Raw genomic sequence first — 21,515 nt, 5'->3', positions numbered from 1 at the left:
CAGAGACTGAGCGAGTGAGGTCAACAGGCAAAGGTTATGGGAGCTCAGAGGGACATCACAAGACCTTGCACTTCTTTCTAGATTTTACAATAACTGGAAGATGGTCATGCTTAAATTCTTGAACTTCTTCTGCTGCTCACAATCGGCCATTATTCCCAATCTATCATTTAGCCCCTCCACCGCTCTCCCCGTCCACATGGTAGAGCGCTCTCGGCTAAATGTCATCTTGGATGTGTTGAGATGAAAGGCGTGCTTTATTGTTCACCCGGGAGCCGTTGGAGTCGCCAACAAACATGTTCCTGCCACAGGTCTCTCTGTGTAGTTAGTCAGCGATCCCGTCGAGCTCAGCGCTCGGTTCATAAGAGGTGCACTCCCGCTGTGTCAAAACCACCTCTGGATTCTGCAGGATTTGGTACAATACAGAAACAGATCTAAAACAACGAATATCTGTCCAAATCACACACACACACCCTCATCCCTCCCCAAAGAAGACTTATTAATCCTCCCATTATGTCCTCATTTCTCCAATCCTTCTTTAGTCTTTGCTGCAGCATACTGTGACCTCGACCTTTCAAAACAGATGCACTAAAAATCCAAAAGCTTCTCCCGAAACACGCTCCATTAGTCTGAGTCACATCTCTGCAAGACGATAATATACATTACACAAACGCAGAAGATGTGGGCAAGTCTGCACATGAACTTTATGTTCTCTGTTGGGGAAAAAAATGAGACTGTAAATGGATAAGTTCCCGTGGAAGACTTGATGTGATTTGATGCATATTTTGGATTAGTTGTGTGAAACTGTAAATGGGAAGGCGAAGGTCACTCAGATAAAAGGAAAGACTGCTCCACTGATTCCTCTAAGTTAAGTAAACAAAAAAGGAAAAAAGCCAGTTTCTTTCGAGGAACACGTGCTCAAGCCCACTGACACAATAAGAGGCATCCACAGATCAGGAGGCAGACAGACAGACAGACGGACAGCCAGAGGGAGAGCTTTTCTTTCCACCCCTCCACAGCTGCTCTATAGGCTTCCAGTATTCCTGTCAGAGTGAGATATGAGAGCAGGGCGGCGATGACGACGGGTCACTTGGACTCCTAGACCACCTCCTAGAGACTGCACCTCTCCGGTCCCCTTCTCTCACTGCACAGCCGCTTTTCATTAACCACCGTGGACCGGGAATGGATTCCAGGCTGCTGATCAGACCGGGGATCCCCACGCCGGACCCGACCGCCCGTGCACCCTGGTACATCAGCTCCATCAGCCCGCACCGGCTCATAGAGCTGTCTCCAGTCGCTACAGCTGTGAGTACCCGGCTCCTGCTTTTGCTTATTTGTTTTGTTTTGTTTTGTTTTGTTTTGGGGCTGCTGTTTCTGTGCGCCGCAGCGATGCTCAACCGCGACGAGATCACATCCCATCACATCTGGCAGCACAGGCAAAGACACTGTAAGGTTTATGCCTTGAGCTGTGATTTTCACTCCTCCACCAGCTCATTCATAAAATTTGAAGAATACCATGTGAGGCAGTTAACTGAGTGCGTGAATCAAATCACTGCATCCTCTCCTCTCATTCAGCACCGGACCTGAATGAAGGCAGTGAGTCGGTTATCTCTGGAGTTTCTTCAGGTGGTACAGTTGGAGGAAAGGTTTTTTAAAGCTGCTGTGAATGTCACCTCTCTTTATGTGCGCCAGCATCTGCGTGCCTCTCAAAGCCACTCGTGTATTTCTGTTCCAGTATCGCTCATAATGATCAAATTTGAGGTGAGTTTACGGATTTTTTTCTCCTCTTGGGGAGGACTTTCGTGCGCTCACTGGTGACAATTTGGAGAATCGGTGCCCTAAGGATCTCATTTGAAACGTTGCAGTCAGGTTACGTTCAGCTCGTATCTTCGTTGTCTCACACTAGGAAATTCTGCTTGCAGCACCGCGCGATAAACCAAAAAACAGCTGGTTTGTGGGATGATTTGGATCACGCCCCCTCTGCAGTCTCACGGCACATTTTCGCTCCTGAAAGACGTGCGGTCCCCAGAAGGGAGGATGTGTTCATTACCAAGTCTCATGGAAGATTCAGTCCCTGACTCTCTCGGTCTCCCTCTGTGTCTGAGAGTGGGATTAGTTTACGCTTCAGGGAAATCCTCTCACACAGACCAACACAGTGATGCATCCACCTCTGCACTGTGCGTAAAAACGCAAGTATAGTGCTTTAACTTGGCCCCAGGAGCCACTCATCAGAGATTGGCTCTGATTTAGGAGGGAGAGACAGTGGGAGACATACTGAGAAACACATGGGCGCACCGCTACGGTCGGTGTAGCTCAACAAGTGTGAATGCTTCAGTTTGGACTCTGACTTTGAAGTTCAGACCTGCAGGCTTCAGTCTCCGTAGTTTTTGCGGTCTGGCCTTCATGGTGGGAGTGCTGCGAAAGCTGATACTGAAGCAGTGCCTGGGGCCAGCTTCAGCTGAGACAGATGGGATCTTCTGTTCAGCAATAAGTGTGGTTTTCATTTGTAAAAAGCCTTTATAAACAGTCAGTTTCTCCCCATAGACCTCTTTTCCTTTCACTGCTGTTTGTTGCCTTTTCTATCTCAGTTATCCACTGAATCCATGATCTCTTTATAAAACAATACGGGCCCAGTTTATGGATGCTGTGTGCTGGGTGTTTGTGCATGGGTGTGTCTATGAAATGAAAAGGATCTGAGTGTGGATGTGATGTTCTGTATGTGCATGTGTAGATTTGTGTATCTGTGCAAAGAAACACTGATAGAGCGAATGTGTGTGTGTGTGTGTGTGTATCCTCTGACTGGCAGTTGATTGCGTTAGCGGCTAAACAAATGACTTTCCCTCTGAAGTCACAGATAACCATTTACCTCCTGATTAATGACGTGCTCATCATGTATGAAGGCAGATAATCAGTTGTGTGGTTAATGACACATTCATGAATACTGACAGGAAAACTGGGAAAGCAAAGGCAGTGGTAGTTTTTGATTCACAGTCTGAGTGATAATATATGATTAAAGTCAAGGAGATCAATGAGGTCTTAAATACTTCAGCAAAGAAGGAAGAAAGAAATTTTAGAAAACTTCATTTTGCGACTAAACAGATCTTCTTGTGTGCTGTGAGTCCTTATGGTACATAATTGGTTGTGTGTACTGCTTGGAAATTACTGTTTTATTTTACGATTAAAGCTGTCACCATTACACTGAAAAATTAAATTAAAAAAGTAATTAGTGGGTTCTAATTAGCTACAAAGAAAACAATACTGTGATTCCTTTTATGGGACGTTACTTGTCAGTGCATGAGAGTTACCGTAATTAATTTAACTGTTTCTCCAAACAGTTGAGTTGGACCAAATGCATCCACCTTCTATCATCTTTTCATCGGTGTGTATTTTAGGGCGGGGCAATATGGCAGAAATCAGTATGACGATATAGAAAATATCTTTCCAATCTTGATTTATGTCTGGAAGTGGCAAATGTATACAGAATCACATAATAACTTCAGCGCTTTGTCTTCATTACATCGGACACGTCTTTATTCATTTAAAACAAAAACATCTTCACAATTCATTTTGTTTGACTTTTCTTAATTGCAGTTTGTTTGGACAGCAGAATCGTATCAAATATTTAAACCACATATCATTTCAAAAAATCAAATCAACTGTAGGTATGGCTAAATAGTTGCTCTATATTAAATATGTGTACCAGATGGCACAAAGACAAAAGCAGACCTGAGGAGCTGTAACAAATACCTCCATCACAGGTGTCTTGGTACACTGCCTTGCTACTCAGCATTAACGGATACCTGCCAGCCAATGAGAATCCAGAACAGTAAGCGTCATCTATGGTCGTGGTTGTATTGAAGTGAAGCCTTTCATTTAGTGTTGAGGCTCAGTCACTGAGTCACGTTGTTTCTCTGCTCTCTGCTGTAAAACGACTCGTGAGTGGCTACAGACCTGTGACCGATCACAGCTACGATTACTCTTCGTCCAGAGGGAAGCCCCTCAGCTGCATTTATTCACATATACTCTAGGCTGCTACAGGGTGTTGCAGTTTTCTGCACAAATGCGTCCATGTTATAAGCATTCCCATGTAAGTGTGCATGGCTGTTTGTTTCCATTTTAATTAATTTTTGAAGCCTAAGACGGATGTCTAATTCTCTTCCAGTCCTTCATCCTGTCCCTCTCGCTCCTCTCTCAGAATCAGAATTCCTCTCTTCTGTCTGTTTGTCTTTGGCCCTTCCAAATCACTTTGCATGAGGCCGATAACATTTATATTACTTGCCCCACCCCAACTGATGGATAGAAAAACCGATAAATGCTGGCACTGTGGCTTCAGTCACGGAGACGGAGAGCATAAAGAGATATTACCACCCACCATTTCCATTTTTTTAGATCCCTCGCAGACATGATGCTGAGGAGACTGTGCGTGTCATCAGGGTTAATGTGGCACCGATGCTGCTTCAACTAGGAGAGAGGAAATGAGAGAAAGCAACAGGAAGGAAAGGAAAGATCGAGAGACTTAGGGACAAAGGAGCAGACGTGAAGGAGGGAATCAGTTGGGACTGTGAATCAGCAGCCGTAGTGGAGATGAGAAAGAGGGAAAGTAGCAGAGGAAGTGAAGAGTAGAGATGAAGAGATGAAGTGGGGAGAGGAGGAGGAAGGGAGACCTTGAGTGTGATACACTACATCACAGATGACAGGGTCAGACTGGAATGTTTATATTCCACACACACACACACACACACAACATCTGCATATCACCTTCACTCGCCGCACTCGTCCGCTCATTCAGCAACACACCCCCCCGTAACCTTTTCACTCACTTTCTTACATAACCACTCCATCACTTTTCCACAGGCTACTGTCCAATGCCCTCCTTTCAGTAACATGAGCATGTGACTCTGCACAAAAGTAGGACTGCTGAAACAGATGCTGGACACTCACGCACATGTGTGTAAGCAGACGCACACATTAAGCACAAGAGAGGTTTAAGGAAGGTTTAGCTCACTGGAAGTAGTCCTGATGTGTGTGTTTCTCTGTGTGTGTGTGTGCATCTGCCTGAAAGACACACAGTGACAGAAGAAAAGTGTGAATGCAGGGGAGTGTGTCACAGTGTCTGAAATGAATTCGGGAGCTGTGTGCTGTCAGGTGCAGCAGCTAAATGCCAGTGTGAGCTGACAACCTTCCACTGACAAACAGTTGGCTCAGAGAGCTGCAAATTTATTTGAGCACATTCATGGATTAATAATTTTAATCTATTGATCTAAACAAGCCGTTCTGCATAATGAGTGAGTGGTGTTCTTGCTTGGTCTGGTTGCTTTTACAGAATTTTGAATGCAGGGCTTTTACTGTTTCTGTGCTGAGGTATGGAAACAAAAGAGGCATCTTCAAGCTCTTAAAATGTGTTCCTGGTGAGATCAGGAGTGACTTGCTCGGCAGCAGGACACAGAAACATTCAAAGGAATAGCAAACACATGTCTTTTCCTTAAGAAAGTCGGTCAGTAGACCCACTACTGGAATCTTTTCTGAAGCAAGTGGTAAAGATGGATGATTGATTGTGAAAAGTGGTATTTTTTTGTGTACTGCACTTAAAGATGCCCTGTGATGTTTTCTTGTGACGTGTTTTTTACACGAAACACGGCGTGTCAATGCCGTTCAGAGGGTCCCTATGTGCTGCGTGTCGCTTGAACTGAATGGTGTTTTAAATGTCACGCTAACACTGGAAGCCAATTATATTATCATATTAACGAATTATATTACCAAACATCCTATTAAATCTTAATTCGAATGGAATGGATGTGTGGTGTCCAGAGTGGCCTGCAGCCTCGGTGGATTTTCCCTCACTGTGGGGATTTTATCGAACAGCTGCTGACACACTTAAATACTTCATTTGAATGTGTACCTGCAAAATCATAACCACATCTTGAATCATTTCAGTGTAATACAGTCCCAACCATCAAATGAAACTCAAACCAAATTTAAACCAGTCGTCGCAGGCTAAGAGCTCTTGTCCTTCACATTGACTTGTTTTTTACAAGCGACACGGCAACATAACAGCTTATACTGTTACATACTGTTACAAGTTTGTTTTAATGATAAATGTTTGCTTTGTGAAAGTGAGAAAGTTTTGTGACATTATAAATAAATATTGTGATGTGTTGTTATTACGAGAAACATTTCTTGTAAAGTGGAGTCATTTGGCATTCAGTAACAATAGAATGTAAGTCATAACAACATGGAAAAAGTGAGTTAGGTGGTTAGGAGGTAAGGCCACAAAATTTCTTTTTTTTTTTTTTTAATTTTTCATTTTTTGCATTGTAACCTTAGGTAAAATTATAAGGCCTGTGAACCTTTAAGGCACTGGACTGTCAAATCTCCTTCACAGCACATGTTTCTGAATGATGTCATGATTCTAACACATCAGATCAACGCGTTCCTTCCTGTGTTCCTGTTCAGGGTGCTGTGGTTCCAAGCCACCCATTTCCGACTGTAGACGTCCCAGACCACGCCCACTACACCATTGGCGTTGTCATCCTGGTTGTGGGCATCACGGGCATGTTGGGAAACTTCCTGGTCATATATGCTTTCTGCAGGTACTTTTGTTTTGCTTACACTTACGCTTCACGTTTTGAATGAACCTCCTTCAGTAAACTTCAAGAAACTCGGCAACGTGTTTCTTTGTACGCATCTGTGATAATAATACATGTGACAACGAGATGAATGATTTACTCATATTCTCTCAGCCACTAACAAGATTGATGACACCTTTTCAACAGCTGTGTGTGCGCGTGTGTGTGTGTGTTTTGCAGGAGCCGAAGCTTACGGACTCCATCCAATATTTTCATCATTAATCTGGCGATCACAGACTTCCTCATGTGTTTCACTCAGACGCCCACCTTCTTCACCAACAGCATGCACAAGCGATGGATCTTCGGAAAGAAAGGTAACACATGAAGGTTAACTGTTTCAACTTCATTTTATGTAAGTATGAACGATAAACAATGACTAATAATATTATACATACCTTTTTACTTTTTTCCATGCACACACACACACACACACACATCATTAACATTAATGCACGCACACTATGTTCCACAGGGACTATCGTTTCTATACCCTTTGAGTGTGACCTACACTTCAATTAAAATTCTGTATACACACACAGACACACACACTCATGCACAGTCAACCCTGCCGTTCTCTATCACCCTTTTTACCTACAGTATAAAAAGCGGCACCAAAGGCTCACTGGGCGCTATCCAAATCCCATCGATCACACCGAGAGGCCAGGAATGCGTGTGAGTTGTGTGTTTTACATGAGTGCATTTGAAGGGGGTTGTACAGTGGTGTGTGTTATACTCCAGAGACAGAGTCAGTGAAAGAGACTCCCCACTCCAGTGATCAAACACTGATAGTCGGAGCGCTGTGTTTTCCTTCAGCGGTTGTCCTGACCTTGATGAAGACAGGCGATCACTGTCAGATCTTGATCTCGGTTCTCGCTGGTTGTTACAGCAAGACGACGTTTTTTATTTCGGTTTTCTTTCATGCCAATCCCTGTCAGAGGACACAGAGAGAGAGAGGGGGGTCAAGAATGAAGCAGGTGGATGGAAATTGTAAAGCGAAAGGCAGCTGTGCTTTGCCTTTTATTTGTGTTTTTTCATCTTATTTTGCTAGAATTCATAGAAACTTCCTGTAAACTGTTCAATGATTGGCCTTGTTGTAGCAGTGTAGCTTCAGTGAGGGCATGTGAAACAGATGTGTCATTCTGTCGATAAAACAGCTATGGAGGGAACAACCTCGACAATTATTGGATAGAAATTAGGTAGAAAATATTTATTATTTGCAAAGGATGAATTTGATGAATAAAGTCACCAAAAGGATTTTTTACACTATTCTAATACATCATATAGACAAAGGTATTGGGACACCTGACCATTACACCAACAGGGACTTTGGTGACTGTTGGTGACTTCCCTTCACTGGAAGTCACCAACACCTGAAAAACAGCCCCATACCACACCTGAATTCAGATGGGGTGTGTCTAGATACTTTTGTCTATATAGTGTAATTTAAGTTCCAGTGAAATGACAGTTACAGCACTGTAATGTAATGTATTTCAGACTGAAACAGAATAAGTGAGCAGGGTATAAGTTGTGAAGGATTCGATAAAAGTTGATGAAGACTTACTTCATGATTTATTCTCTATTTAGTCTTGCTGCATGTTTCTAGTGTACTTTGTTGTATTTCGCTTATATCGACACACCAACTTTTCCATCCCAGCCAAATGTAAGAAAGGCTTTTGCAACATTTAAAGTTTTTTTTAAACTCAAATTTCTTTGCCCTAACTCATGCACATGATACACACAAAAGCCAGTGTGTGGAAACAAACTTGCTAAAAAAAAATGCCTCCTAACAGCTCATGGCAGAACCTTTCCATTTCTGAGATCTGTTACCTATACATGGTATGTTGTTTTGACCACAAGGCAGTGAACTTTGCTGTTAGACAAAATACTCCAGGACTTTTAAATTATTGTTCCTCTCCGGAGAACATCTGCTGTTCTTTGGGAGCCAATCTGGAGTTCATTAGCTTCAGTAAGTTAACAAGAGCTGTCAAACACACACAGGCGGTCAGGACGACGAACGGGCGGACCTTGTGATTTATATTAAATTTCCTGAGCGGTAGGCTATTTGTTTGAGTTACTTGACACGGGCGAAACACCTCAGATTTTGTCTTGTGATGACTCTGTGCTGTGATTTCATGATGTGTGACAGCTCGATGGTAATCGCACATTCAGGGCCCGAAGGAACAGCAGCTGATAACGTGATGATTGAGTGTTTGTATTCTGTGTATTGTGTTGTGTCGAGAGTCACTGTGTGTGTGTGTGTGTGTGTGTGTGTGTGTGTGTGTGTGTAGGCGTGCACACATTCGTACATCTTGGATACGTTTAGCGTAATGACAGACTCTATGGAGAACAGCAGGTTGAAGCCACACGAAATGTCTGAATGAAACCGAACACAGCATGTCAGTGTAATAGCTTCATGAACTATTACACGTTGTGAGTATGCTTGGCATGTATTTAATATTTAAAACACCACATTTATTATTTACATATTTACATATAAACACTAATATGCTGTTAGTGCACCAACACTTTTGTTATCCTTCCCTTTGTTTCTTTCTGCGTTTGCCTCCAATTACGCATCCATCTTTCATCATACTGCAGCTTGGTTTCAGCTGACACGCTGACTCATTCTTCACGCTCATCTCCTCCTCTCTCCTAAACTCTTTTTGCCTCTACTTTCCTCTTTCCGCCGTCAATCCTTCCTTAATTTCTAAGCTCCCGCTCTTATTCCCTACGCTCTGTCCTCCACTTAATGCAATGCAAATGGGCTTTCTTGCAACAAAATACCAAATGACTTGTTGACAAAGCAAGCAGTATAATTGAAGTGAATTTTGTGATCAACCACAACATTAATAGTGAAAATAAATACAATTTGGAGATGCTTAACAAGTCTCAAAACAGTGTCTGAAAGCACTAATGTGAGGGCATAAAGTCACACCACAAAAGAAAATAGGAGGAACTAGAATTACCCCCTCGCTGTTGTATGGTCCTACGCACCATTCAATTTGTAGTTTACTTTCACGTCTGTCCAGACATCAGTTTTATCCTGTTTTATCCTGTCGTGAACTCGAGGCAACAACATGATTAGGATTTATCATTTGAAGAACAGAGTGTTGCCCCCAAAAAATGAACATATATGAGCATATGCTTAACAGATGTTCTCTAGCTATTACAATATTAACAAAGAATAGCAACAAACGCCAAATCTGATATGGCAGCGAGATGATCACTCGGCAAATCAGCACAGAAAACTGAGTTTTAAACTGAGTTTTAAGCTTAGAAACACAATCATCTACAGTATTTCCAGCTGTTGTTTAAAATCTGCAGGATCTACTCCCACTGAACACATTTGGCCTTTCAACTATTTTTAACTTTCCACCACTTTTCTCTCCCTTTCCTCACCTCTCCACCTCCAGGTTGTGAGTTGTACGCCTTCTGCGGAGCGCTGTTCGGCATCTGCAGTATGATGACGCTAATGGTGATTGCGGTGGACCGGTACATGGTGATCACAAGGCCTCTGGCCTCCCTGGGGGTGATGTCTCGCAGGAAAGCCCTGTGCATTGTGGCTGCTGCCTGGGTCTACTCCATGGGTTGGAGCCTGCCCCCCTTCTTTGGCTGGAGTGAGTACAACTGACAAGTGAAAACTGGATCATTACTGATCAGTGTGACTCCTCTGAGGGACTCACCTAGAAGTTGTGCTTCTATATCAAACACATCTGACTTTGCCTTTTGTCAACATGCCAAAAGCATTTAATATAAAATCACATACCAGACGACAGATCAACTCATGTTTACCTGCAGCTGACATTACAACAGCCCAACAATAATTGAAGATGAGGTTGTGTCCTGCAGGCTTTTCGTTTATCCTTTGTTGTGTGTGCTCCCATATAAGGCTGTTCTATTTTTCCACCAAACTCCTGTCACGATTGCAGGCTGTCATTTGTCATTTTTAGCTGATGGTAGGGCCGGTCTTACTTAATGTGAGCCCATCAGAGTACAGAGAGAGCTGGAAAATAAATTCCTCAGTCCTAACAACAACCCACCACCAAGTACAGACTGTGCCAAGACACTGCGTTCTGAACTGCTGAAACAAAAACAGAGGAAGCAGCTCTTTGTTCTCAAAACTTTTACTATCAGAGGCCCTTCAAAAAAGGACATAAATTATAAGTGGACTATTTGGCACAACAAAGAACAGCAGGTATTTGAAAATGTGCTTTCAAAAATCAATGCACTTTATTGCTTATGATTCAGGCTCTCACAAAGACTTTCGCCTTGCTGGAGATTGCAAAGGGAAAGTACAACTGAGTATCAGGTTCATAAGAATTCAACAGCCTTGTGTCTGTCTATGATGTCGCACGTAGACAGAGAACAGTAAAGGACCAGTCACACAGCCCTGGGGAGCTCCACAGGTCAAACAAAACTCTGAGGAAGTTGAATCCCCCCATGACAAAAGAAAAAGTCCCATCTAGAAGAAATATGAAGAGATGCCAAACATGTCCATAAACGGGTCCTACAATCTTAGTTGTCTTCAATGCATATTATATTTATATATATAATATATATATTTTATATATATAATATTTTGTATAGTAACAGCTGTTTTAGCAAAATGGATGTGTGTCCTTTATGAATTCAGGTAGTTCAAGGACGTTCAGATGGGGAAAAAGCAGTGAGGTTCACAATACAGACGCTCAAAGAAGCAGGAAACAGGAAGAGGAGAAAGATATCAGTGAAATCACTGTGTGTGATCTCCCATAGGTGCCTACGTCCCCGAGGGTCTGATGACATCCTGTTCCTGGGACTACATGACGTTTACCCCTTCTGTCCGCTCCTACACCATGCTGCTCTTTACCTTCGTCTTCTTCATCCCTCTCTTCATCATCATCTTCAGCTACTGCTGCATCTTCAGAGCCATCAGGCACACTACGCGGTTGGCACACACACACACACTGTTTACCTCTAGCCGTGCTCCTCTCTTGTGCGCTCTGTAGCACACACTCCGACGTGCATTGATGAACACATCAGTGTCTGACACACTCACATGCATGTGTTGATGCTGATGCCTTGTTGATTAACGACGTGTCTGGGTTTTCTATCGATTTCCACTGATGTCTCACTCAACCTGAACGCAAACGCTGCCTTGGCGGGCCGCACTGGAAGTGTAGGTGGCCTGTATGTCTAAGTCAATTGGCTTAACTGTCAAAATAAATTAACTTAAAAGACAAATACAAAGCTCTCCTGAGGAAAAAAAAGATCTTGAAAGGGCAAATGTTATCTAAAGTTTCAAATTTGTAAGCAAAAGCAAAAAAACAAAAAAGGTTTCGTAACTGCATGCATGCGTGTGTGTGTGTGTGTGTGTGACAGAGCGATAACGAAGATCAACTGTGAGGGAACCAGAGACTCTGCAAAGAGGTTCCATAAAATGAAGAGCGAATGGAAGATGGCCAAGATCGCACTTATCGTCATCCTGCTTTTCGTCATCTCCTGGGCCCCTTACTCCTGTGCGGCCCTCACTGCATTTGCTGGGTAAGTGTGTGTGTGTGTGTGTGTGTGTGTGTGCTTTATCTTGTAAGAATTGAAAACCAGCAAGCAGAACTATAAATTTGGGAGGCTCACAATAATAAAGCAGCACTGGCAGTTTAGGGTTAAATTCAGTATGTCATGAAACCCCCAGTCAAAGGGCATCCATCCATCACTCTAATTTAAAAATACAGGGACTGTGGTGGCAGCAGATACTGCAATGATGGAAACAAATGGATGCAGGAGAGAACATCCAGTGGCTCTTTTCACTCTGAAGCAAGACAGACATTCACTTTTAGTTCAGTCTGAATGTCCCTTAAAGGATTACCAGCAGTAATCTCAACCAGGCTTCAGGGCCCGGCAAGTTGTTAACACTGGCAGGATCTGACACCACTGGCTGCCAGGAAGGTGGAACATTAATCCTGATTTAGGCGCACTTTGAGCAAGTGGTTTTACAGTTAGGTTAGGCAGTAAAGTTTAGGGGAGCTCTCAAATGAGGATTGTGAGAGAGCTAATCTCCCTCATGGCAAACGTATACATGGGACAGATTTTAGTTTAACAGGGTATAATCACTATATTTACAACGACGTATCAAGTGACAGTGTCAAAGGGGTCAGTTGTCGTGACTCACAGAGAATTATCATCTAAATCTGCAGCTCATCTCGGCTTTCCGGGGCTTTATAGTGCATTTCAGCTCATAGCTGTCTCTTTAGCTTACTCTCACCACCACTCTCACCACCTGCAGTGGGCAGACGTTTTCGTGTCTTGGTGGTGAACACAGCACAGCATTTAGCACCTAAGAGGCGAGTGATTTCCCTCGAGAGTTGGTAGAACCGAAAAGCAGAGCCGTAAGAGGGGCGAGTACTGGACTTCCACCAGGCTGGAATCTCCAAATGAAAGACAGTGTAGCTTTGTAGCTCTGCAGGATTTATAAAATAATTTCATAAGATAAAATTATGTCAGTGTTGTCTTAATAGCTTGTTTCCATATTATTTGACCGCTCTGGTGTTTTCACATCAATCCTGTACAAAGGAAGACAACCATCAGTGCCCTTTTCACATGTAGGTGTCTCATTTCCTTCTCTCATTTTTCTTCATCATGCTAATATCAGCCCCTGCTCTGCTCTCTCCTGCCTCTCTCAGGTACGCTGACATGCTCACTCCGTATATGAACTCTGTTCCTGCCGTGATCGCCAAAGCGTCTGCCATCTACAACCCCATCATATACGCCATAACGCATCCCAAATACAGGTAGGACACATGCTCAGGTGTTGAGTTTCATTAACAGTAGATCAACCACTGACCTCCATTTGATAAGAATTTGTTTTGGTTTATTTTTTGTTGTTTGGTTACAAAAAGTGCATAAAACCCATGATTGTAATAGTCGTATATTCTGTTACTGTGTTACTGAAAACCGCTTCCCTCGGCTTCTTGTCTTTAATCAGGCATCAACATGGTCGTGGGTCACATGTACAATCATGAGGCAATCATTTCAGATCGTTAAACTGCCACTGCAGCAAATGATTCCTTAAAAGGTTTTAGACTTTCTGCACACCTTGCATGTTTACATTATATTCTGATTAAATGTCAACAGTTCACTGTACACTGACCTTTTCAGAGAGAAGACTATTTTAGAAATATTTAAATTAGCGACAACTTTTGCATATCTTTTTTACGATTTATGACATCTCAGCCTCCAAACTCAGCTGAGCATATGAAACTCATGATTGTACTGTTTATATATATGGCATCAGGTTTTAGAAATAACTCAATCAACTCTGTACAGTATGAATTCATAACCCTGTAGAGCAAATTCCCCTGAAAACAAAACAGACATGCTACATGGCCAGATACATAACAATCTGAACCTAAAATAACAGTATGAACAGTAGAAAATCAGAGTTCATAGAGTTTAAATGTCCCCAGGATATAAATGTTCTTGGCTCTCAGTCATGTTTAAATGCATGGATGCATTAGTGATTGTGGTGGTGCTCACGAGGTGTTGGGATCGTCACAGTGCAATGAACTGGACTGCAGAGTCGAAGTCTAATCATTTTTACCCTATACAAACACTTCACTTTATCACACATTCTAATTAAAAATGTATAAGTATATTTATGGTATTGACACAAGGAGACACAAGGCCACTGTAGGAAGAACGACAGAAGAAAAAAAAAATCATGTGTGTGATGTTCATGGCTCAGTGTTTTTGCTGTACATTTGCTGGTTCTCCTGTGTGCCGTCTGTCTGTATGCCTGATTTTCTGTCTGTCTGTCAGTCTTATGATCAATTAATTCTTTTTAACCATTGAAGTGAGAGAAGTTTGTCATGTGTCTATTTGTTTTATTTGGCCTTGTCTAAATGTCTTTGAAAATATTCAAGTTACCATATTATAGCCACTAATACGACCCAGAAATGCTAAATGCTAACATCACTCAATTAATTCAACTGGTGGCCAAAACACTGCAGCCAATTCCTCCTTTTAAGTGAAGGGGTTTTCACTTTATTGCCCCGAATAAAAAAACTACCATCTTTGCAAGGTAATATCGCAAAACCAGACCTCGTGCTGTTCTGTTAAATAACTGTTTCTGTTGTCGTGTCACATGACAATAGTGTGGCCACACAACACACCCGATTGGCTGTTTGCATGTCATTCATATGATGGGCGGAAAGTTGCAGGAGAAAACACAAGCAGTAATATACTTTAATGTTCCAGTGGAGAAATTTGTGTTGGACTCTGCACTGCTGTTACATAACATGTGATTTACAGCCATTTTATGGAGTCTAAGTGGCTCAATAGCTGTGCCACAACCCCTTGATGCACAAGTATAAAATACTCAAAATGGAAAACTGGCCCAATTTAGCTCAGCATCCACGGATATCAGGAGGGCCTTACACTGCAATATAATAACATTTGTTAATGTATGGATGTGAACGTTTCTCTGTCTCAGGTCAGCGCTCAGCAAGTATATTCCCTACCTCGGGGTGTTGCTGTGCGTTAGTGGCAGAGATCGATTCAGCAGCAGCAGTTTCCAGTCCACACGTCGGTCAACCCTCACCAGCCAGTCAGAGAGCAAAGGCCTCGGCAAGCCTCGCAACTCCTCCCTGTCTGAGAGCGAATCAGTGAGTGTGTCTCATATCTAATATGGTATGTCTCTGTCTTACACTCCCCATGACAAATGCTTTGAGTCGCAAGTTGTTGTTTTAGTCGCGGGTGTCTGTCGTCTCAGGCCCACTTCTCAGACATGGAGGACGACTGCTCGTCACGGACGCCTGTCAGCCGTCAGTTGTCCAGTGATGTCAAACAGGTGCGCCTGACGAGCCAGAGGTCAAAGGTGAGAGGTCACAACATTGGAGAGTTTGAGAAAACAGCTGCACACAACCCCACAGACCCAGCCATATGTCTCCTCTCACAGATCACAGTGAGTATCGGGGCCTGGCTTGTGTCAACATACTGTTACTTACGTATTTTAATATCGACTAGTGTTGAACTAAAGATTTATCAAATCTGAAAGTCATACATTTCCGTCTTTATTGCTACAAGGTGTCATGGGATGGAGGTAGAGTGTCATGCAGGGTTCAAATTAACTTTTCCCACATAAGTTTTATGATGTTTTTGATGGGAGGCTTCACTTCTGTTTTGGCATTACGTCAACAATGATCTTAATCCTCTCCTCCTATATTTGGGAAGTGGGGTCATGTTGTTTTGGAGTCCTGTTAAATTCAATAGATGTCATGTTTATGTTCAGTGTTACATGTCAAGTAACTCTGTAAGGTCATGTTCATTGGAGGCCTCTTTAAATCCAAACTTTTCACGGTTATGATCAGCGTATTTGCGTGCAGTCTGATAAGCACCGGGAAGCGCTGCCCACTTCCCTTTGGCTCTCATGTCAACCCACTGGACTGTTCAGACGGCAGAATCTGTGATAGTTTTGACATCACTTCTATTTTCTTCTATATTTAAAATGAAATACTCATCAGTGAGCATCATACTCATCATCATCATTTCATTACAGTGAACAACCAAATCTTTACTTTTCTCAACTCGTGGTAATTATAATATCTGTTATTCGCTATTGATGCTTCACTGTCACACTATACACATTATATATATTTTTGAATATAAATGTTGAATTAAAACATTTAAAGCTTTTTCATGTATATAAAAGACTTACTTCTCTTGGATGAAATACTCATCAGCTGCTGCACACTGAGGCTTGAGAGAATACAGTTTTCGTACAGTGAATGTTGCTGTTAGGCGAGTGGAGAGCGACAGGTCGTCCTTTGTGGGTCATCCAGTATACAGCGCATTTCCGTCTCTGTGTAATCATCTTATGTTCGCAGAAAAAAACAAAACACAAGTAACCCACATGTATGCACATGGAAACACACACACATCAGGTTCACAGAGGACTCCATTACACAGGGTCCAAAGACTAATCCAATAATCTGGGTGTTTCAGTCTTAATCCACAGCTTGCATGATGCAGACCCGTTTCAAAGTATTGTATTGTTGTCGGTCAAAGATCGTCTAGGAGTCTCTGACCTCCATCTGCCTCCATCTCTGCACAGAGCAGAGGATATACATTTTACTTTTGTCTGTAATCGACGTCCACCTGCAAACAATTTAATTTTCATGTAAAATGACAAAGAATGTAAAATGCTGATTTTTGCCATTTGTGATTAGTATAACCTTTAGTTTGCCATATTTTTGTTTTAAAGTCCATTTGGTCTTCATTTTTAAAGATGTTTGTCAAAATTATTTTTTTTTAAATGTGGTCTGTTTTATTTCTTTACTGCTGGTTAGCTTAGCTTAGACTGAGACTGAAAACAGGGCGAAACAGCAAGCCTGGCTTTGTCCAAAGGTAACACAGCACGTTCAAAGCTCACTAATTAAAACGTTATATATCTTGTTTATCCAGAAGTGTGAAATTGTCAGGTTTTATGGGTGATATGTGCGGGATGAAGACGTAATGCGACCCGGAGGCTCAAATAAGACAAATGATGTGTTGATTATAACTAACATTAAATGGCTGTGTTTGTGTGCATACTGTTCAGACTCTGACAGAGCCTGAAGCCATCTCCATGTCGGACATCAATCTGCAGCCAACCAGCCTTCTACCTGCTATTGTAAGAGTCCATTGATTGTCCACCTCTTGCTCTGTGCAGTAGATGTGGCATCTGTTTTGTGTCAAGAAAATCAACGAATCCCCTGAAAAAAAACAGATTTATTGTACTTATTAACAGGCATTTTCAGTGTAATTTGTGCCAAAGAAATCCATTGTTGTCCAAAGACTACGGCAACCAATTTCTTTCATTACAGTGAACGACCAAGTCTTTACTTTTCTCAACTCGTGGTAATTATATTATCCATTATTTGCTATTGATGCTTCAATGTTACACTATACACACTATATATATTTTTGAATATAAATGTTGAATTAAAACATTTAAGACTTTTTCATGTATATAAAAGACTTACTTCTCTCACATTTCAAGCATGAATTTGTTAAAAATCCGCTTCTCCTGTAGAAACACGTTCTCAATATTTGGTTAAAATTTGCACTACATTTGGGCGAAGACTTAGCTAGTGTGAACCGTCTCTGCTTTGACCTTTTCAGGGGATTTGTTTGTAATAAAAAGCTGCGCTAACATTAATCTTTTCCATCTGTCCTGCTCAGGTGTTTTAGTCATTTGTGTTTAGGAGCATGCCAGCCATTTTACAGTGCTGCTCAATGAATCTATAGCCACCTGAAACTAAGTGTAATGTGAAATGGTTGAAATAGCTCTGTGGTCCTCCCTTTTTCCCCTTGCCATTCTGGTTAATCCACTCCACTGTACATTTTGTGTTCTGTCCGGTTTTATTCATTTCCTGTTGAAATCAGTATTAATCAAACCTTGAAGAAAATCCAAAACATATGAGCTTTAAACTGATGTTATCTGCTCATACTTTCATGCTCAGACTCCCATGTTTCTCCAGCTAAGTGATACTGTTATCTGTTTTGGATGCCCTCTGTTGTCAATTCACAAGAGTGATTTGATGTAAAGACTGATCGACTGTTCCCCACAGACTTTATTTAGTTCGAAAAAGCTACTGTTGTCAAAAGAAAAGACAGACTTTCGCAGAATAATCAATCAGAGCTTTTAAGCACACGTAAAAGGAGCACACACACACACACATACATATATATATATATATATATATGTGTGTGTGTGTGTAAAATTAAGTCGGAAAGGCACATACCAGATACAACTTAGGTCTCATTTTTGTTATTTTAGCAAACCTATCTTGTGGTAACATAACGTCCACATGAAGTCCGACAGAACAGAAAATGCACAAGCAATCTTTGTAATGACCCTTCACCGAGCAGGAAATCCATAATAATGATAATTTTACTGTTCGCCTCATTTTTCTCTTCCAAGTCAGTTTGTTGCTGTTTTAAGCTGTTTGTTTGCATCCTGTCTGACTGCTTGTGCTTCCTGCCCTGTCAAAGCCTTTCACATATGAGACACGGTGTTCCTTATGAGAGACCGCAGTTGTGAGACCAAGCTTTGACACTTTGCACAAAAGAGAAGGCGTCTCATATTTGTCAACAGGATTAAGCCTTAGCCCTTTACTGGGAAAAAACTACAAACTGGGACCCAACAAGCAATAAAGTGGAATTATCCTTTAAAAAAGATCTCCTTACAGTTACTCAGTTGGACGACTTTGCTCCCATAGTGTAGAGCCATTGATCACAGAAGGTCAACCGTGTGATAGAGTCCCACCTCATTAAGGGCACTGTGGGAGAGCAATTCATCAATCCAACCAATCAATGCCTTTGATCAGCTGCGACTGTTTCGTGTCTCTCGCTGCCAGGTTAAGTGGAGGAGAGTTGTATTGATCCAAGTCAGAGCAACAGTTCACTCAGCCACAATAACTGAACATCTTTTGTTTCTTCCTCCATCTGCCCGCCCAGCTGGAGAACGTGATGGAGGATTCAGGCCCAAGGACTGCGTCCAAGACGTCATCGGTCATCGTCACCTCCATATCCAGCCCCTCTATATTGCACAGTCCCCCAGGTTTCCATGGCAACCTCAAACTGACCAAAACTTGCAGTCCAGATGCCAAGGAACGCCTTGATATTACCAGACTGGAGACCACACCATGAATAGCTGAACAAGAACTGGAACCAGGTGTGTGTGTGTGTGTGTGTGTGTGTGTGTGTGCGTGTGTGTGTGTGCGTGTTCAACATTTCCTGCCATGGGACTTTTCCGTACCAGCATGCTGTGTGCTAGTCACGGTAACTCTAAACCAGAGCATGCTTTTGTTATTTTTCCTTTTCTTTTGTTTTTCTTTTTGCACAACTGAGTGTGTGTGAGCATGTGAGCACGAATGCCCAGTAAATTTCAATACATGTGCACACGTTTGTGTTTTACTTTTTTTCTGACATATCAGGGTCGTTGGATAAGGTTTACCTTAAATTAGCCTTAAGACACAATATGAAAACTTCTCTTTTGCCAGGGTTTGGCTTCAAGTTAAAAATAAATTTTCTTTATCTCACCACACACCAGTTTAATGTTCACTGTTCAAACCCTGTTTTTTCTTTGAGATTTGTACCAATAGGACATAGAAATGTTGTTGTAGCGTCTACGAGCCATATTTCACACACTGTATGGGTTAATACATAACTAAATTTTCATGTAAGCAGTAGGTCCAAACTTTGTCCAAACTTCCAAAAAACATGCTTTTTGACTGATTTATTTCTCTTAATATGAAATAATTTTAAAATCTGAACCAAATCCCATTTTTTTTTCTTTTTTCTATTATACTTGAGGGTGTGAGAATATACTAAAAATACCACTTTTAAAATGCGTTAAACCCATCTCACTGAGAATCAACACCTTACTTTGAGCTTGTTGTTTTGTTTAAGAGCATGTTGCTTATTATAAAACTGTGAGCATCTCATTGAAATGTCAGAGAGTCAAAGTAAACAAGTGGCTGAGGAAGAAGGTCACAGAAAGGATTTTTTATTTTTTTCAGGAGTTGGTGGATGAAGCCAAGATAAAACAACCACACTGTAGGTTAATTGGGATGCTCGTGTTGCTCTGTTTCCATTAGATGTGTAGGAAAACAGTTTTTTTGTGTGTGTTCTGTTTCTTATATATCAGACAGCCCACGTGAAGATTTGTCACTTCTCGATTTTTTGTGCATTTTTTAATTTATTTTCAAAAAATAGTGCATGTGGAAATCTGCTGAAAGTTCACATTCAGTCTTCTGGGTTGGTGCATTTATTTAAAAATGCAAAAAGCTTAAAAAATTCCTTCCCTAATGCTTTACAGCTGACTCTAAAAGAAAACCAAATTCATTTAAAATCAAATCAGCCTGTGGGAAACAGTGATAACACAGTATGTATTGTACAGGACAAAACTGACCGCTCATTCCAGTCTGTCTGCCCTCTAGTGGTCAAAAAACATTTTAATTCAGCTTTAATGTGGGCTGATTTACTTCTAAGCTGGCAGATCGGACACACATGCGACCGAACAGGAGAGGTAACGGTCAGCTTTGTTTCCACTCTGACTCTGTGACATTGATTTTTCCATTCCCGGTAGCAGCCTACCACAGATCGGACAAATCAGGTCACAAATGTGTCGGTACAGCCAACGCCGTGAGTGTGTGTTTATGTGTGTGTGTGTGTGTGTGAACTGACGACGTCGACTCAGTACTGTACTTTGCATTTCTCTTGATGCCATACTTTGCTGTAGCGTCTGCTGTCGGAGCTGCAGTTGACACTTTGTTAAATGACTTTACTGTTTTCTGAGAGTGTGGTGTCAGAGTGTTCACGCTGACCTCGTCATGGACTGACGTACAGAATCGCTTCATGTTTTGTCATCCTTTTCACTGATCGTCACATTTCCACAGCTCTTTTTCTCCACGTTTGTATATTGCAGTTCCCTTTGAGGTTCCTACGATTGCTGCATCATTGACTATGATTGTAATAAATGTCCTGTTCAAGTTTTTAGCTTTGTTAAATGATAGAGTCAAACTAAAAGCTTAAAATCTTAGTTAATGAAGCTACGAAGATCGATGCATTCCCACTGTTGCTCATTTGTCCTGCAGTGAATGTACAAAATGACATACGGCATTATATAAAATACATAAATGAAATTTAAATTCTGCTTTAATGAAGTCATGTTTTATGTGATGGTCTCATGATGATTTTGTTTTCTTTGTACAAATGTTTTGTGTCATTATTATTTATTTTTCTAAATAAAATTGTTGTCAAAATGCTAAATTGTCTCAGTGTCTTGTGTCTTTGCCTTTTTGATGCTTGAACTAAGCAAACGTGTGCATTGTGTGTGTGTATATTGTTTTCCAAATTTTTCACTTTGGTCAC

The 21,515-nt window shown here is 41.6% G+C and overlaps 1 protein-coding gene across 1 annotated transcript; it reads left to right on the top strand.

Annotated features, from left to right (window-relative positions):
• Positions 1 to 928: 928 nt before the first annotated feature.
• Positions 929 to 21,404, top strand: LOC124053064 (melanopsin-A-like). The gene is made up of 11 exons (XM_046378029.1): positions 929 to 1,302; positions 6,451 to 6,587; positions 6,804 to 6,937; positions 10,037 to 10,240; positions 11,379 to 11,550; positions 11,985 to 12,146; positions 13,283 to 13,390; positions 15,091 to 15,262; positions 15,370 to 15,561; positions 17,197 to 17,268; positions 19,098 to 21,404. The coding sequence occupies exons 1-11, from the start codon at positions 1,180 to 1,182 to the stop codon at positions 19,287 to 19,289; spliced, it is 1,668 nt and encodes a 555-aa protein (XP_046233985.1). The 5' UTR covers positions 929 to 1,179; the 3' UTR covers positions 19,290 to 21,404.
• The last annotated feature ends 111 nt before the right edge of the window (positions 21,405 to 21,515 follow it).

This window comes from Scatophagus argus, chromosome 21 (assembly GCF_020382885.2).
Source record: "Scatophagus argus isolate fScaArg1 chromosome 21, fScaArg1.pri, whole genome shotgun sequence".
Classification (NCBI taxonomy): Eukaryota; Metazoa; Chordata; class Actinopteri; family Scatophagidae; genus Scatophagus; species Scatophagus argus.
Note: the sequence above shows the minus strand (reverse complement) of the source record. Positions and strands in the feature narration are given on the sequence as shown.

Coding starts and splice junctions, on each gene's coding strand:
- LOC124053064 (XM_046378029.1), top strand. CDS start 1,180: ATGGATTCCAGGCTGCTGATCAGACCGGGGATCCCCACGCCGGACCCG. Junction 6,588..6,803: donor GTCATATATGCTTTCTGCAG/GTACTTTTGTTT, acceptor TGTGTTTTGCAG/GAGCCGAAGCTTACGGACTC. Junction 15,263..15,369: donor CCCTGTCTGAGAGCGAATCA/GTGAGTGTGTCT, acceptor CTGTCGTCTCAG/GCCCACTTCTCAGACATGGA.